The sequence below is a fragment of the Neomonachus schauinslandi genome, chromosome 3 (genome assembly GCF_002201575.2).
Source record: "Neomonachus schauinslandi chromosome 3, ASM220157v2, whole genome shotgun sequence".
Classification (NCBI taxonomy): domain Eukaryota; kingdom Metazoa; phylum Chordata; class Mammalia; order Carnivora; family Phocidae; genus Neomonachus; species Neomonachus schauinslandi.
This window is the reverse complement of record NC_058405.1, coordinates 87644265-87657386: the sequence shown is the minus strand read 5'-3', so window position 1 is coordinate 87657386 and position 13122 is coordinate 87644265. Positions and strand designations below refer to the sequence as shown.

At 39.9% G+C, this 13122-nt stretch overlaps 1 protein-coding gene across 2 annotated transcripts in view; it reads left to right on the top strand.

Moving 5' to 3' along the window:
• CNTNAP5 (contactin associated protein family member 5) overlaps window positions 1-13122 on the top strand; it is an 820459-nt gene that overhangs the window by 373811 nt on the left and 433526 nt on the right. For both annotated transcript variants that reach the window (XM_021695826.1, XM_044913255.1), the window contains exon 5: window positions 8233-8436. In XM_021695826.1, coding sequence (XP_021551501.1) covers window positions 8233-8436 — 204 coding nt within the window. The remainder of the gene's footprint in view (window positions 1-8232; window positions 8437-13122) is intronic.

Here is a 13122-nt window from a genome sequence, read left to right as displayed (position 1 = left end):
ATTGGAGCCCTTGTTTTAGCTGGATTGTTGACAAGCTACCAACATCCATCAAATATGCCAGAGTATGCCTCCAGAACTCTTTCTTTCTCAGAAAACAAGCTATGACAGCTGGATCAGCAATTATGGGCCCAGTGGGACATCGGCCAGCACTGGCATTTCTAAGCACCACTGGGATGGAAGGGAGTGTGTGCTGGTTTTATCTTGACCTAAAACGAGAGCTTTATGAGCTGTAGGATCCGCCCTCATCCTGAAGACTTTTTGGGTCCTCAAATGGGCTCTCCTTCATATTCTAGAGAAATCTGCCAGTGTATAACCACCTTAAAGAACTACAAATTGAGTTGAATTGAATTCACGATAATGAGATCCTAAACATTGATTTTGAGAAAGAGGAAGAAATTGTCCACTCTGGGAAGTAAATATCTAACAGCTGTGTTCTAGCCAGCATTGTTGATAAAATAAGAAATGCTGAAAGAAGAAATTGGGTAACTCCACTGGGGAGGGGTGGTATGGGTAGCCAGGACTGGAATGCGGACTGACCGAACAATACAGATGAACTTTCAAAAATACAGAGTTCGTTCTAAAAACCAGAACTGGCCATACACTTTCCCTACTTAAAAATACTTTGACAGTTGTTTTTCCATTGACCTCAGGGCCACATTGAAACCCATATTATTTTTAACAGGATGCTCCATCATAAAAGCCCTGACTCTGTCTCCAGTCTCTGGATTCCCTACTGCCTGATATTCTGTGCTTTAGCACAGAGCTTCTCAGACATCAGCTGGCAGAATCACCTAGAGGGCTCAAAACAACTCAAATTTCTGGGTCCCATGCCCAGAATTTCTGATTCCATTGGGCTGTGGTGAGGGCTGAAAACCTGAAACTCCTAACAAGCTTCTGGTGCTCCCAAGGCTGCTGGTGCAGAGAGCACACTGCTAGAGCCAGTCTGCCAACAAACCTGAATCCTTGCAGATCTTAGATCTGACCCAATGTCCTCTCCATGCCTCACACAGACAGCTCCTTCCCTCTGCTGGCAAAGCCCTGTCCCCACACTTCACCTGCCTGATCTTCACTCAGCCCTCAGGACTCAGGAGTAGCATTGTCTCCTCCTAGAGAGGGCTAGGCATCCCTCCTTTGGGAACCCCCAGCACAAAGTGCTTACCCTCTTCCCAGGGATATGTGATTGTGTGTTTGCTGTCTCTTAGCTTAGCCCTTGAGAGCAGGGACTTCTATAGAGTTTATCACTGTCTACTTGTGCTGAACACGGGCACTGCCATGTTGAGGGGGTTCAACAAATTTTGAATACAAGTGTGTCTTACAGAAATGAGACCACAGAAATAGACTAGGATAGCGGACTTGAACTTAGTGGAGATAGTGAGGGTGGGGAAGGCAATGCATGTCTACTCTAAAAAAGTCTCTCAGATATTTGTGTGGTTTCCCTGGCCCTCTTAGGAAAGCACTGCTCTTAGTAAACTTGGTCTCTGAGTGAAAGAGGAAGTGCAGAAGAGCAGGGACCACAGGGAAATTCATATCAACTTTTAAGGACAAGAAAATTCCCCACTTAACATTATCTTCATTTTAAATTGGGATCTCCTTGGCACCTGGGTGGCTCGGTCAGTTAAGCATCTGCCTTTGGCTCAGGTCATGATCCTGGAATCCTGGGATGGAGTCCCATATCGGGCTCCCTGCTCAATGGGGACTCTGCTTCTCCATCTCCCTGTTCCCCTCCCCCTGCTTGTGTTCTCTCGTGCACAAGCTCTCTCTCTCTCTCATATAAATAAATAAAATCTTTAAAAAATCGGCATCTCTTTTCTTGTACACACATCCCCACATACATACATTCTTGCCAGTGCATGCTTAATGCTCAGTGTACAAAGCCATGTACATTCTCGTTAGGTATGAGATGTAAATTTCATGTAGTTCTCACAACAAACCCCCACTTTTAAGAAGAAACATTGATGGTTTCTGTGTCACACAACTCATTCCTATGTGTATGCCTTTGGGCGAGGTACATAATCTTTCTGTGCTTTGATTTCCCCATGTTACAAATGGGAAAAAAATATGGACTTTGCAGGACTGTCAAGAGCATTAAATCAGGCAATGTATGCTAATTTGTTCCTTTATTCCCCTAGAGAATGGATTACTTCATCCAGAATAAGAAATCTCTATGGGTGGTGTAGAAAGGCAGCAATAAAGAGCAGCATTTAGTTTTGTCAGTTACTTTCTTGGTGCCCTTAAAACTACATTTTGAGGTAATTACACACTTATCCACCTGCCAGTAGGGGCCTATCTCTACACACCTTCCAACACACTCCATTTTACTTCTTTTCTTTTCTTTCTTTTCTTTTCTTCTTTTCTTTTTTCTTTTCTTTTTTTTTCTTTTTCTCTTCTTTTGCTTTCTTTTCTTTTTTCTTTTCTTCGTATTTTTAAAGAGAATCTTCTTTCAATTTGCTTGTAAGACATGAGGAAGGTGTTCGTGTCCATAACCAGACTCCACACCACAAACTAAGTCCTGAAAGTGCTGAACGAGAGAATCGTGACAAAGCGGTTACAATAAGATCTAAAAAGGAAAAAGCAGCATATAATAGAATTGTTTTTCTTAACAGCCACAATTTAAAAATATGGGCCTTTATTATTTTCATTTGAAATCTGCTTATCCAAGTGAAGTTGGGAATGGTGGGTACTTCACACAGCTCCATACTGGGAGGAAGTATTAAGTATTCAGCTGAGGAAGGTTTTAATTCTTTTATAAACATTTTTTTTTTAACCCCCTGTTTCTCCTTCTGAGAAATGGCTGATGCATTTTGGGTGTGACCCCATATTGCAAAGGTTCAGGGTGTTTGCCCGAGTTCTCTTAGATTGGCGAAATATTTCTCTCATTAGCTGTTGGTGGTCTTTGGAGGAAAGCTTTCACTCTCCACCAGACCAATTCTTTGCTTTCTAAAGGGGGCCTCTCACCTATGCACTGGTGAACATGTGTATGTGCGTCCTGTAGGCATCATGTCCCAGGTGGCTGAGTGTGTGATTGAGCAACCAGGCTTTTCAAAGTTGGGGGCAGGTGATGTGGCAGGAAGTCAGGGGACAATCAGTAGTATTACCTTTGGGCACAGGTTCCTTACTGGGTCAGTAAGTCATTTCACAGGTGTTTCTGGGCAGCATAATGTTCTGGGCCCAGTGTGGGGCTCTGAATTAATGAGGTGGTTAATACACATCTGGCCCCTGCCCTCGTGGGAGTCGCTATCATGCTGGAGAGCTGGACTATGAACACATCGGGAAACAACCAAGAATCAAATTCTTGGGAGTTGGGAGGTGAATTATGAAGGAAGTAGCAGGGTGTTTAGGGGAGACTAGCTAATGGGAGGAACCTGTTAGGAAAGGCCAACCACCTGCCTGACAGCTGAACATCAGATGCTCATGAGAAAGGGGGCAGCCCTTGTGAAAGTGCTCAGCACACACAGAACAGGTTAAATCAGATGGGACAGGTTGGAATCCAGGCTCTGACAGTTGCTAACTTCATACTTCTTCATCTCTTTGAACCATATTTTCGTCATTTGCAAAATTGGAATAATAATAGTATGTTCCTCATAAGTTGATTGACATTAAGTAAGTTCACATGTGGAAAAAAAAATTACACCATTACAGGGCTCCTGATATGTGCTCTGCATATGTTATCTGGATTAACCCCCACATTGCACATGCACACACGTTGAAAGCACACTGTGCATAAAGGGGAGTCAGGGTTTGGGGACGGAAGTAAAAGATGAGATGGGAAAGCAAAAAGCCAGATCACGGGAGAGAGAATATAAATCTTAGTGTAAAGGGAGTTCACTGAAGGGCTTTAGCGAAGGCCATGTGTGATGTTACTTATGTTTTATGAGGATGAGAGAATGGGTCAGAGGGAGGTAGCAAATGTTGAATCAGGGAGGGCAGTTATGAGGCTATTTTAAGAATGTGGCAAGTGATGATGTAGGCTTGAATGCATACCTGCTCAGTGTTATATGACAGACACCAAATCAAACTATGTTCTTCGTATCATCTTTATATGGCAATGCACAAATCTTTACCACTGTAGTAATGCCTTTGGATTAATAATGGATGGAGGGGGGGTGGAATACTGAGTGATTCTACATTTCCAGGTATGGTTTATGTAATTCTCACCACGACTTTGTAGGGTGAGCTTCTCTTAGCTCTACTGCACAGATAGGAATACTGAAGCCCAAAGAAGTCAAGAACGTTGCCACAAGTCCTCCAGCTAGTAAATAGCAAGACCATAACGGAAACCTGGAGCTGTTAGACTTCAACAATGTTTTTGTTGTTTCTGTTTGTTGATTGCTTCTGTTAGCTTTAGGTTTCATGGCAATATGGAGATGTATTTTCTTGGAGGTAACCTAGGTCATCAACACTTCACTAAGTCACTAGATTAGCTAGACATTTGAGGGAATGAAATGTAGGTCATTAATGCCATGATGGATCAGGAGAGGGGGGTGTAGGGCCCTGGAGTGGAGAGAGGAAGAGCGGGGGCAGTGTAGGCTGAGACATAAGGCATGAGGTGTGTCTTCAAAGCAATAACACATTTCGTATTTTTCATGAAAGCATTTGTCCCACACTCATAGACAATATAGTGTTTCAGCTCTCTGTTTCCAAAGCACTGGGTGTGCCCTCTAGTTTTAGCTCAAAAGTCGTATTAGCTTGGCTGTCCATAAATAATATGTGTCATGTCTACTCGTTCAACACCAAAGTTCCTAAGGACCCAGTTCCTAACCTAGAGTCTGGTGCAGTAACAGAAGGGAACAATAAGAAGAGAACATAAATTTATAATGTATGCACCCTGCACACACAAAGAATTTCAACTAGAGTGTAAGAAGCTGAAATATGGCAGAAAAGGAAAGTTGGGGCACACTTGGCGTTCCCTGGGCAGTAATCCATTGAATCAAAAAGTGAAATCACACCATTCTGGGTGAGAAGGTGGAGTGTCAGCCACCAGGTTGTACTGGTTAGGAACTCAAGTCCCTCCAGTTACCTCAATCACTACTAATACCCCTACCATCTATTATTGATTTAACACAAACAATGTGCCAGACATGATGGCATCACTTTGTATGTATTATCACTTTTTATGTGTCATCAGACTTAACTCTTACCACAGTCTTCTCTAAAGGCTGTTAATTACTCCGTTTTACAGATGAGGAAATCAAGTCTCAAAGAGATAGAGTTGCCCAAAGTGAATCAGCTAACAAGCTATGACTACCATAGTTTAAAATCCATGACCTTATCTACACTATGACCCTCATTATTCCATGATTGATTACAAGTTGTTGTCTGTAGCCTCCATTTGGTTGGGTAGGAGTTGAATTCAGGGGGCATGTGTAGGAGTAGTGAGTGGGTGGTATGGGAAGGGCCTAAGGGAAGTGGGAATTGGTGAAAACCTCTCTGTATCTAGACTATTTCTTTTTAGGGTCTAAAGAGTCATCAGCAACGTTTTGGTTAGAATCACTTTGTTCCATAGGAATAAATGTGAAATTGCATTTTAAAACTAATTACAGTGAAAGTATGATTTCATTTTTACTTTCATTTCAGAATTTTGGCTTCACAAAGAATGTTTCAATTTGGGCACCTTGAACTTGGCCAAAATAATATACTTAACTTATCATTGTGTATGTTCAAGCTGAGCATTTTAATTGCTTGATGAATACTGAAAAATTGAGATTTTTCTGAGTACTTCATTTCAAATAAGACTAATCCTGCTTCCTCCATATACCCATTCACCACTGTCCCACCTACATAAGATGGTATGTAATGAATCTCTTTCAAGTTATATTAAATAGCTTTACATTTTCTCTATTGTAAAAGTAATAAAATTCTTTGTAAAAGTTTTTATAATTAAAAAAATGGGAGAAATAATGTGAAAACAACATAGAACACCTCCCAAATAGAGTATCTAGTAACTGATTTGTAAAAGCTTACTTTTTTTAGAGCAGTTTTAAATTCACAGAAAAATTAGGTATGTAGATTTCCAGGCCCTGCTTCCATATGCAGAGCCTCCCTTATTATCAGCATCCCCCACCAGAGTGGAAAATTTACTACAGCTGATTAACCTACACTGACATATCATTGAAAAAGAAAATCTGTGTCCTAAAATGGCTCACGGAGCCAGCGAGAGAGTCCCAGTCCTTGCCCCAGGGCTCTTCTGGGTTCCTCTCCCTGCCCTGCTTCCCCTGTGCACCAATCTGGGTTCTTCTCCCTGCCCCACTTCCCACAGGCACGAAAACTGCCAAGTACGTGGAAGTAGAAGTGTATAAATTGCCCCCTTTGTTTGTGCTCGGGGCTCAGACCTTTGGAGATCACTCTCCTCTGAGCCCGCCAGTGTTAAATAAACCTCCTTTCCTCCAAGATCTCCAGGTGCCCCTTCGTTCTTCTGTCGGGCGATCCAGCCCAGGTTCCATAACATCATAATCACCTAAAGTTCATAATTTATATTATGGTTCATTGGTGTTGTATATTTTATGTTATTGGACAAATATATAATGACATGGTATCTCCATCATTATATCATACAGAGTCTTTTTTTTAAATTTTATTATGTTATGTTAATCACCATACATTACATCATTAGTTTTTGATGTAGCATTCCATGATTCATTGTTTGCATATAACACCCAGTGCTGCATTCAATACGTGCCCTCTTTAATACTCATCATCAAGCTAACCCATCCCCCCACCCCCTCCCCTCTAGAACCCTCAGTTTGTTTCCCAGAGTCCATAGTCTCTCATAGTTCGTCTCTCCCTCCGATTTTCCCCCCTTCATTTTTCCCATGCCCTATAAATCCTCTGTGCTCCATCAGTTCATCCTTCCCTTCCCCAACTCAGGCAACCACTGATCTTTTTACTGTGCCCATAATTTTGCCTTTTCTAGAACATTGTATCATTGGAATCAAATAGTAGCCTTTTCAGATTGGTTTCTTTTACTTGGTAATATCCATTTAAGTTTTGTTCATGTATTTTCATGGCTTGCTAGCTCATTTCTTTTTAGTGCTGAATAATACTCCACTGTCTTGATGTACCAGTTTATTTATACATCCACCTACTAAAGGACATCTTGGTTGCTTCCAAGATTTGGCAATTATGAATAAAGCTGTTATAAACATCCATGTGAAGATTTTTGTGTGAACATAAGTTTTCAACTCCTTTGTGTAAATACTAAGCAGTGAGGTTGCTGGATAGTATGGTAAGAGTATGTTTAGTTTTGTAAGAAACCACCAAATTGTCTTCCAAAGCAGCTGCTCCATTTTGTTTCCCTACCATGAATGAATGAGAGTTCCTGTTACTCTACACCCAAGCCAGCATTTCTTGTTATCAGTGTTCCATATTAAGGCCATTTTAATAGGTGTACAGTGGTATCTCCTTATTGTTTTAATTTGCATTTTCTTAATAACATATGATGTGGAGCGTCTTTTCATATACTTACTTGCCATCTCTATATATTCTTTGGTGAGGTGAGAATCTCTGTTAATATTTTGGCATGAAATTTTCAGGTATGTTTATACATATCCACTAAATAAGTTGATTTAGATCATGATTACTTGACTTTCTCTTTTTTCTGCTTTAACAATAACAATTGAACATTTTTATATATAAAAATATAATGATATATATCACTAATACAGGATAAGGCAGGGATGGTAAGGATGTCATGTATTTGCCCTCCTTATACAAACAGCAGTCTTCCTTTACTGCACATTCTTTTCCACTGAACTCAGAGAAGACCTCAGAATCTTTCTCAACACAGGTTCTATGAAGACAGTGCTATTCAGTTAGGTGTGGAATAATAGACTATATTTTTTCATCTCTAACCTTGAACCTGAGATTAGGGGATCAAGTGGCTCCAACTATCAGAAGTGAATTAATAATGAAGATAAATCATGAAAGATTATTACTACCAGGCATCTGGCACCATAGAGTCTGACATAGGTACTTGTGGTATTCTTACCCTGTCCCCTCAAGCAAAATATGACATATCACTAATGAGGGGTTTTAATCCCCCTAAGTCTAATTAGGTTTGGTCTAGTCCATATGCTTTCTGTTGAGATGGGACCTTCCAAATATTAAGAACATTCCTATAAATTGGAGAACAACAAAGATGAGAAGCAGTAAGAGCAATTATGAGGATATTCACTGATCTCTCTCTCTCTTTCTCTCTCCCTCTCTCTCTTTCTCTCTTTCTCTCCCTGTTCCCAGAATCAGATGTTGCTGACTTTGATGGCCGAAGCTCCCTTCTGTATAGGTTCAATCAGAAGTTGATGAGCACTCTCAAAGATGTGATCTCTCTGAAGTTCAAGAGCATGCAAGGAGATGGGGTTCTGCTCCATGGAGAAGGTCAACGTGGAGACCACATCACGCTGGAGCTCCAGAAGGGGAGGCTCGCCCTGCACCTCAACTTGGGTAGGGTCTGGTTTTGTTCCTTTCCACGTTGAGCTATCAGGAATTCTATTTTGTTGTGGGTCACAGTTTCTTATTGCTCTTGTGTGTCAGGTGGAGGTCACTGGAATACAATCTAAGTGACATTTTCTCCTTTTACATATTGGAGAAGAAAAAATAAACATTTGTGAAATAGTTAAACTATAGATAGCATTCTTTGAAACAAGATAATATTGGTAGGTAGGGATCACTATAAGCTCATATATATTTATCTAGCTACCTATTTATCTGTTTATCTCTTTTAATACAATTTAACTTGAGCAAGTTTAACACACATGCACACATATTTTAATGAATAGAATCACAATCTATTCTGATTGGTACATTTATGAAAGTTCAGTCCCAAGAGAAAAATGGAGAAGAAAACATTTTAATTCATTTATTTTATTTTTTTGTTTTTATTTTTTTGTTATTATTACTATTATTATTATTATTTTGGTTAAGGAGAGAAAGGGCCATATGTATAGTGGGAAAGTCTAAGTTTTGGGGCATTCCCATGTCTTGTTAAGGGAAACACTGTTTCCTTTAAGTGCCCTGGCTATGCCAGGTTGAGCCCTAGACTTGCCAAATACCAGCTAAATTAGTACAATGTCCTGCCTCCTGTGTATTTAGGACACCCAGCATGGCCTGCCTCACCACAGGTAGGCCATCATTATAATTTCATTGTAATCAACTTCCTATCCCAGGGAAAGAGAGAGAAGGGCTCAGCCTCTTTTGTATGCTCAAAGGTACTTTTGAAGGAAGAGTGAACCAAGTGCTGAGCGCAGGGGGCAGAATTCCCAAAGGCGCAAAGGCAAACCAAAAAGCTCTTCCACAGCAAAAGAAACAAAAGAGAGAGAGAGAGAAGGAGCGCCCAAGTTGAAGAAAAAGGAAGTTCCATTCCTTATGAGATTGATTCCCTGCCTCTCATTGATATTTGTTAGTATTAAGGGTGAATATTGTACTTGTGGAAGAGAATTGTCACTAAGTATTTGCTATCAAAGTAAAGAAAGACAATCATAGCAGAATTGAGTTTGTAAGTTTAAGTTGCATGGAAAACTGAAAAAAAAATCTCAGATAAACACATTTTCACAATTAGAAGGAGAGACATAAGAATGAAGATTAGTGTGGACTCACCTCAAAAGCCAAACAACATAAGTCTTTATTTTGAGGCATTTCTGAGTATCTTCTTAACCACCATGGTGAATATTGGCAGAGAGAACATCTGGAATCCCAAGTTTAATTCATAAAATTGACATCTAATGCATTAGATTAAATATACATCAAAGGCATCTTTAGAAGCAGAATTTTATCCAGAAGAGAGTAGTAAGATGATTTGCTAATGACTTGATTAATTGTATTAACATACCTAAAGAAGCAACTTATCAATGAATTATCTGAAGGGTGAGCATACAAATATTCAGGAAAAATGCATCAGTTTATTAGCTGGCTTTCAATTTTCAAGAAGGGGATATGGATGAATGGAGTGCAGTCCTGCAACTGCATATGGCTCAGAGAGCATTGTGCATTGTGAATTAAGTTACTATTACTTGTCAATAGCCGAACAGGTGTCTTCTACTAGTTACACTGAATCTGCCAATTACTGCCATTTATATTCCCAATTAGATATGCCATTCCCCTTCCAAAGCTCTGCTCCAACATACACAATCCAATGTTGTAAACCAGTTTCACTCACAGTATTGCATGATGGAAAGGAGGAGGTGTGGTCATGCATCAGATCTATTTTAATTGCAGACATGTGCTAGCTATTTGTTATGGAGAAAGTCACATATGTATGTTTACTTATGTATAATCTGGGGCTAAGGAATAACTATCTTGCAGAGCATGGACATGAAAACCAAAAATAATATAAATGAATATTCTATATCAGAAGTAAACAGGGCGCCTGGGTGGCTCAGTTGGTTAAGCGACTGCCTTCGGCTCAGGTCATGATCCTGGAGTCCCTGGATCGAGTCCCGCATCGGGCTCCCTGCTCGGCAGGGAGTCTGCTTCTCCCTCTGACCCTCCCCCCTCTCATGTGCTCTCTCTCATTCTCTCTCTCTCAAATAAATAAATAAAATCTTAAAAAAAAAGAAGTAAACATAATGAAGTAGCAAAAAGAGAAGCTCTTAATATTCCTCATTTATTCAACAAAAAATATCTGAATGTCCCATATGCCAGTCTTCCTGAAAAGAAATGGTATATGAGCAAAATAAATCAATCAGAAAAAGACATGTATCATATGATCTCACAGATATGAGGAATTCTTAATCTCAGGAAACAAACTGAGGGTTGCTGGAGTGATGGAGGGTGGGAGAGATGGGGTGGCTGGGTGATAGACATTGGGGAGGGTATGTGCTGTGGTGAGTGCTGTGAATTGTGTAAGACTGTTGAATCACAGGCCCATACCTCTGAAACAAATAATACATTATATGTTAAAAAAAAAAAAAAAAGAAGAAGAAGAAGAAGATAGTAGGAAGGGAAAAATGAAGGGGGGGAAATGGGTGGGGGAGAAGAACCATGAAAGACTATGGACTTTGAAAAACAAACTGAGGGTTCTAGAGGGGAGGGGAGTGGGGGGATGGGTTAGCCTGGTGATGGGTGTTAAAGAGGACATGTACTGAAGAGAGCACTGCGTGTTATACTCAAACAATGAATCATGGAACACTACATCAAAAACTAATGATGTAATGTATGATGATTAACATAACATAATAAAATTTAAAAAATTAAAAAAAAAGAAATGGTATATGAAATGAATAGGACTTGCTCCTTGCTGTGATACATGGAAAAGAAAAGTTGTTTTGTTTTTTTTTTCCCCCAGATTCCACGTTCACTGTATTTCTAATCATGGTGGTGACAGTAAAACCTCATTTAGTGAATGATTCAGTAGTATCTTTCAGTATTCTGCAGTTTGAGAATTTCTTCATCTTTTTCATCTGCTTGGAAAGTGAAATGCTGTGGATTTGAGTGTTCCCTGTACTTACTTGTTTGAAGCAGCCACCCAGGTTTCTTGTAGATTAGTACCAATCTTCTTGTTTCTTCTCTAGAGAGATGCTGCCACATATCAGTTCTTTAGCCCTTCAAACCTCAGAAAGAGCCAGCAGATCTCTGAAAGCACTAAGGGGAAAGGAGGATGATAATTGCTTTGCTTTTCTTATAATAGAAAATCTGTAATGTAGGTTGCACAAGGGAAAGACAAGATTTGTTCATTGCTGTAGCTCCAGAAGTTAGTAAAGCACCCACCTAATGTAGGTACTCAAGGTAAAATGAGTACAAAGTAAAAATGGGTTTCCATCTCAAATATCAGGGCCTGACACAACACACATTATTATTGTTGGGCTTGTTCACCCCCAAGACTGTGCTCCTGCCTTCCTCATGAAAATCTCTCTCTCTCCTATGATGCAGCCCTGATACTTACTGAATATCCACAATATGTTAGTATCCTATCCAATCCTCAAAGCAGCCCTAATAGGTAAGTAAATATTAGCCCCAAATTACCTATAAGGAATATTAGTCTCATAAAGGATAAATCACTCTTTCAATTTACACAGCTAGGTATTAGGTATGGACACTATTAAAATGTAGCTGTATCTAATCATTTTTTACTATTTTCTTCAGATTATAAAATATATGTCAGTTTTAGAAAACCTGAAAGAAAAAAAAAAACAAAACAAAAGTAATTATACTGAAGGAAAAGAAAAAAAGTCAACTGAAATCCTATAATTCAGTCATTTCTCCTATTAACATTTTGGCATTTTTTCAAATGTTTTTCTTAATTATTTATATGAAATTTTACATATTATACAAAATTCATATTCTTTCCATGTTGCCACACAGCTCCCAAATTGGAAGGAGTTCATATTTTCCGTGATCATGTTTATCTTTTTTTAAAATTTTATTTAAAATCAATTAATTAACTTAAAGTGTATTATTAGTTTCAGAGGTAAAGTTTAGTGATTCATCAGTTGTGTAGAACACCCAATGCCCATTACATCATGTGCCCTCCTTAATGTCCATCCCCCAGTTACCCCATCCCCCCACCCACCTCCCCTCCAGCAACCCTCTGTTTGTTTCCTAGAGTTAAGAGTCTCTTATGGTTTGTCTCCCTCTCTGATTGTATCTTATTTTATTTTACCCTCCCTTCCCCTATGTTCATCTGTTTTGTTTCTTAAGTTCCACGTATGAGTGAAATCATATGATAATTGTCCTTCTCTGATTGGTTTATGCTTATCTTTTATTTTTTTTTAAGTTTTTAAATAAATGAATCAATAATGGAAGGAAAGAAGGAAGGAAGAAAGGGATGTGAAGAAAGGGAGGGAGGGGGAGAGAGAGGCAGAGAGGGAGGTAGGGAAGGAGGAGGGAGGGAGGGAGAGACAGAAAGAGTGAGAGAATGAGAGAGAGGGAGGGAAGGAAGGGAGGGGAGAGGAAGAGAGAGAAAGGCAGAGAGAGAGGGAGGGAGGGAAAGAAAGAAGGGAGGGAGAGAGAGGGCGGGAGGGAGGGAGGAAGGAGAGGAAGAGGGAGAGAGAAGGAAGAAGGGAAGAAGAATCTGAGAATCCAAGGGATTAAGGGCTAAGGGATAGTGGTAGGCCAATGAAGAGGTAGTTTTTCCCTTCCCAGATCCCATGGACACTCCAGTGGTGCATCCTTTAGTGACAGTTCCCCAGTGTG